A 4,957-nucleotide genomic window follows, 5' to 3' on the forward strand; every position below is an offset into this window, starting at 1 on the left:
AAACTTTTTAACTTCTCATCATCCTCATTCAGAATTTCCTGTATCAATACAACATCATTTGGTATGTACATGGGCTAGAAAGATGCTGACACTACAATACAGGACATTTACAAATGGCATGCCATGTCCATAACTTGATGAATATGACACTGACAAGAAAGCAACATATAGAAATAACCCTCTCAATTGGCCCATCCAATTGAATTTCATGAATATGATATGAACACACAAAGCATGTCTTGATAGTATATTTTGAGGACTTGAGGACATGCCTGTGGATTATCATCAACCGTGACCACTTTGAATGGATGCCAGTTCGAATCCTTCAAGTTCTCCTGCCAAAAAGAGCAAAGCTCCAAACCCTTTGTCTGAGCTTCTTCTTCACGAAGACTTTTTTGTTTCATGAAGACATTGAGAAAAGGCTTCTCATCAAGTTCTCCCATTTTCTTGATCCCAATATTAGTTCGTGAAGAAGAATTCAGAATATCTTCTAACCCCTAAAATAAAAGACAGAAAAAACCTTAGTCTCCACAATCTACCCAGGTCACATTAACAGAATATCTAAAGAGATTTCAAACAGAAAGGGGAAGAAAAACTTCTTGCAAATAGCTTATCATGACTAGATGCAAGCATAGTAGTAGATACTTGGTTATCTTCAAGAATCCCTGAAGAGTTAGTCAGCTTTAAGAAAAAGCACTAAATGTATAAATCATGTTGCAAGTAAATTTCTAGATGGGCAAAATATTGCTAGAGGGTAAGTAGATAAGATCATACATTTATCAATGCTTTACGAGCTTGTTGCAGCTCATCATTGCTCTGGCGCTCCTTGATAATGAGTGTTTGGTTCATGGACTCCATACTGTCCAAATTTTCTACTTTCTCTTGCAATTCATCACTCATTTCCTTCATCTTTTTCTGAATTGCTGCATCATCTGCATCTCCAAGATGCCTCATGACCTGCAACTTCCCTTTTAACTCTTCAATATCCATTTCCAACTTCTGTTTGGCATCTAGTTGTTTTTTCAACAGAAGTATCTTATTCAATGCCTCCTCTTTCTCTCTCTGGAAAATTTGAGAACCGCATCAGCAAAAGGGCATTCACAATTTAGGGTCCGTTTGGGAAGCTTCAAAAGTAACTTTTTTGAGCTTTTGACTTATAAAAAATAGTAATATTAATGTCTGGTGCAATTTTCAAAACTAAATTGCTATTTTCTAAGAAGCTATTTAGGAGCTTATAGAGAAGTTAAAAAAAATGACTTCTCTCATAATACTATTACTTTTGATCACATTTCTATAAAATATGCACTTTTAGAGTTAAAAACCCAAACACAAAATAACTTATTTATAAGCTACTTTTAATGTAGCCATTTGTTGTTTAAGCTATTTTGTCAAAAGGAGCTTAATTAAGTTGTTTACCTAAACTGGACCTTAGTAGAATAAAATACTCAGCAATTAACAAAATATGCAACAATGTCTTTCATCTTTTCATAACCAAGGCACAATAAAGAAGGAAACCTTTTGCTCCTCAACAAGTGTGTAAACTTTCTCATCAGCTATCTTCTGCTCCTTTGATGCCATCATAAGTGATTCATTCCTCAAATCTTTCTAGAAGGACAAAGAGATAACATTAGAATCCTGTAACAGACATTATAAATGCTGGTGCTTTGGAGTAAAATGGCACAAAGAGGATGAAAACAACAGAAATTGAGACATCAGATCATGCATCTTATGGGAATTGTTTACAGAAGGAGAACAATCCTGTTTGAAAACATTAATATTTGGCTGTACTCTCATCAATGTTTAATACTTCATGTAACAAATGAATATGAATATACCAATGCTTTTTACTAAACTCGAACTAAGCAAATGGTGCCAGCTCACTGGACCAGCTGATCCTTAGACTGATATTACTGGATCAGCATCTAGCCCAAGATGATCAGACCTACCTAAAGGTCAAAGTAGGACAGACTAAAAACATATTTTTAAAGAAATACTGGAGCTTGATAGTTGTGTTACAATTACTCAATTAGTATCTTCACTATGGATCGATCCAACTATTTTTATTCCTGACTAGAATCCAAGGAAATTCTAGTTTTATGAACTTGGTCACTGGGGTGCCTCCTCAACTCAACTCAAATACTAAAGGAAATCAAAATCAAAGACTCTCTCTTTTCATATAGTCAGCCAAAACAGAGATATTACAGACTCTGAACAAAAGCTGCCAATTTGGCAATCTCTGCTTAAGGTCCAAACACAAATGGTGGAGGACCACAATCACATGAATAAGGTTCATTACCAAATAAAATACTCAACCCAAATCAATAGAAACCAATAATATTAGTAAGAGATCAAAGAAAAAAACAAACAATGAACTTTTGCAAGGATAATTATCGATAATTGAGGAAGATCCAACCAACAAGAACAAGCTTTGCCCCAAACAACTAATAGCCTAAAAAAGTCATATATAGTACCTTCTTCTTTTCCTCTTCGAGTTTCTGCCTCTCTTGATCAGTCAGTACCTCACGTTTGTTTAGATCTCTGCTCCAGGAATCTAGCTTTCGTTTTTTTGCCTCCAACTCACTGCTCAACTTTTCTTGTTCTTCCAATATCCTCCTTACCTCAATACGGGCAAGACGTTGCATTTTCCTTGATTCTATCAAAGAAATTGGACAATTTTGTAATATTAACCTTCAATGCAGTTTTTGTTTTTGTGTTCATTAACATACACCGATGTATTCCGCATAATAATAATAATAATAATAATAATAATAATAATAATAATAATGAGACCACGTGCCAAACACATTAATTAACGTGCAAACAGGAAAGAATTAATTAGATGCTACAGATAGAATGTAGTAACACCTTCAACAAAAGCATTGTGAAGTTGGTCTTTCTCCACAAGCATCCTGCTCAAGGACAAATTCTTCTCATTGAATTTGTATACCATTTTGTTGATGTTTTCATTTGTAATATCAAGCTCATTGGCCAGGTTTGCCACAATACTATTTCTGCTTTCAGATGCTTCTTGAACAATATCTGAAACTGTCCTCAACCTTCCTTTATTGCGTAGGTAATCCCCTATCAGTCCTTCACAACCATAATCATCTTCCCGTGCTACCCATCCATAAATGTTTGTGTCTGCTTGCAACTTGTTTGAACTCCAATCCTTTTTACCACGACGTGCAGTTTCAAATGATTTCTCAAATGCACTTGCATTCATGAAACCGTTCCAGTCATTATTGAAGTCCACTACAGCTTGAGAAACCGTATCACCTTCATTCAAGAATATTTTAACATTTAATGGTCTGTATTTTGCAAATTCCTTCAACCAATATCCAGAATCCTGTGCTTTACTCTTTATGTTAACAAGAATACCCGTCCAGGGCCAAACATACAACTCATCTTGCTGCGGAGGTTGATTGACAGCTTGAGGTGCAGGCGGACGCTGGACTTCGTCTGCCTCGCTGGCTAGCTCATTGTCCATGTACTTCCACAGAGCAAGGTGGTTCGCCTTCTGTTTCGCACTTCTGTTAGCAGAACCCTTAGCCACGCCTGACGCGTGTTGGTACAATTCCTTGTATTTATACTCTTGTTTCTTCTTCCCAGCACAGAAAGGACATCTAAGAGTCCCATTTAAGGCTTTAACCTTGTACTTTCCACTCCTTATCTGTTCATATGGTTTCTCTGAATAGTCGTCAATCTCAGACTCACTAATATCCGATTCATCCTCAGAGCTGTAGTCCATTGGAGCTGTGCATCATTTTACACAACATTTAGTTCAGGACATAAACTTCAAGTAAAATTTCCTCCAGAAATCATCAAAATAAGGAAGGAAAAAAATTTGTATAAACCAACATAAGAATAATTTCTCATTCAAAATGTTGCTAACAGGAACAACTGTACAACAATGTAAACATAAAAACATAGAGTTCTACTGAAACAAAATTTCGCATCGCAAATGCACAAGCATAATGTCACAAATTGAGTTTCCCGCATTGTAAAATTAATACATAATTATATATATAAATTACGTCAACGCATAGCATATGAAGATATGATACATCAATTTCTCAGTGATAATAGCACATGCATGCACGAATAGAATCACGGAAATTGAGAGTGTGGAAACAAATTAAGAAGAAAACCAAAATTGAGAAAAGAGAAAAAGACAAATTGGAACTAACCACTCAGTCACTGTTGACAGCTAGCGATGTGGAAGAAGACTACAACCACCGCCACCGCCACCACCACCACCGGCGTTAACGTGAAGATCAACGAGAAGAGAAGAGTGAGAGGATACGAATTACGAAATGATTTGACTTGAAAATGAGAGAAGAAATTGAAGAGTGAGTGAAACCCTAGTGGCTAGTGTAGTGTACTGTATAGTAGAGTGACTCGTGAACACTTTCTCTTAATTGCATCCCATACCCCTGAAGTTACTTCATATGCATTTTAAACCCCTTTATTCTTGAAATATGTGAAATCATCTTCCTGTAAACTTTTTTTGAATATTGATATGACCTTTGGACTTTTCTAAATTTGCATTCTTCGATATTATAACTTGTTTCAGTGTTTGTTTAGTTTTAGATATGGTAGGAAATTATTTTTAATATCTAAAAGAATTGGATACATTTATTTTATTATAAAAATTTATGTAACTAGATTTTAAATTTCTAAAATAATTCCAATATTAATAAAAAGAAAATTGTTTTGATTAAAAACATAATAATCAAGGAATGTACTAATAACTTTATATTTAATTTTTATTACCAATATCAAATACATATTCTTTTAGATGTGAATAAAATTTTATACTTTATGCAAGAGAATATTCTTAGAAATCTTAGTAATGATCAAAACTATAATTAAATATTTTTTAGTCTAGTTAAAATTTCACAGACATTGAGCTAAGCTAACTGAACAGATTTTGGATACCAAGATATTCTATTTACAC

At 34.6% G+C, this 4,957-nt stretch overlaps 1 protein-coding gene across 1 annotated transcript in view; it reads right to left on the reverse strand.

Annotated features, from left to right (window-relative positions):
- The window catches only part of LOC107618063 (factor of DNA methylation 1), a gene marked incomplete in the record, with an annotated part of 4,880 nt that extends 1,132 nt beyond the window's left edge, over positions 1–3,748 (reverse strand). Inside the window, 6 exon segments of the mRNA XM_016319996.2 lie at positions 5–38; positions 273–497; positions 775–1,062; positions 1,516–1,605; positions 2,472–2,653; positions 2,866–3,748. Coding sequence (XP_016175482.1) covers positions 5–38; positions 273–497; positions 775–1,062; positions 1,516–1,605; positions 2,472–2,653; positions 2,866–3,748 — 1,702 coding nt within the window.

This window comes from Arachis ipaensis, chromosome B09 (assembly GCF_000816755.2).
Source record: "Arachis ipaensis cultivar K30076 chromosome B09, Araip1.1, whole genome shotgun sequence".
In the NCBI taxonomy this organism is placed as follows: Eukaryota; Viridiplantae; Streptophyta; class Magnoliopsida; order Fabales; family Fabaceae; genus Arachis; species Arachis ipaensis.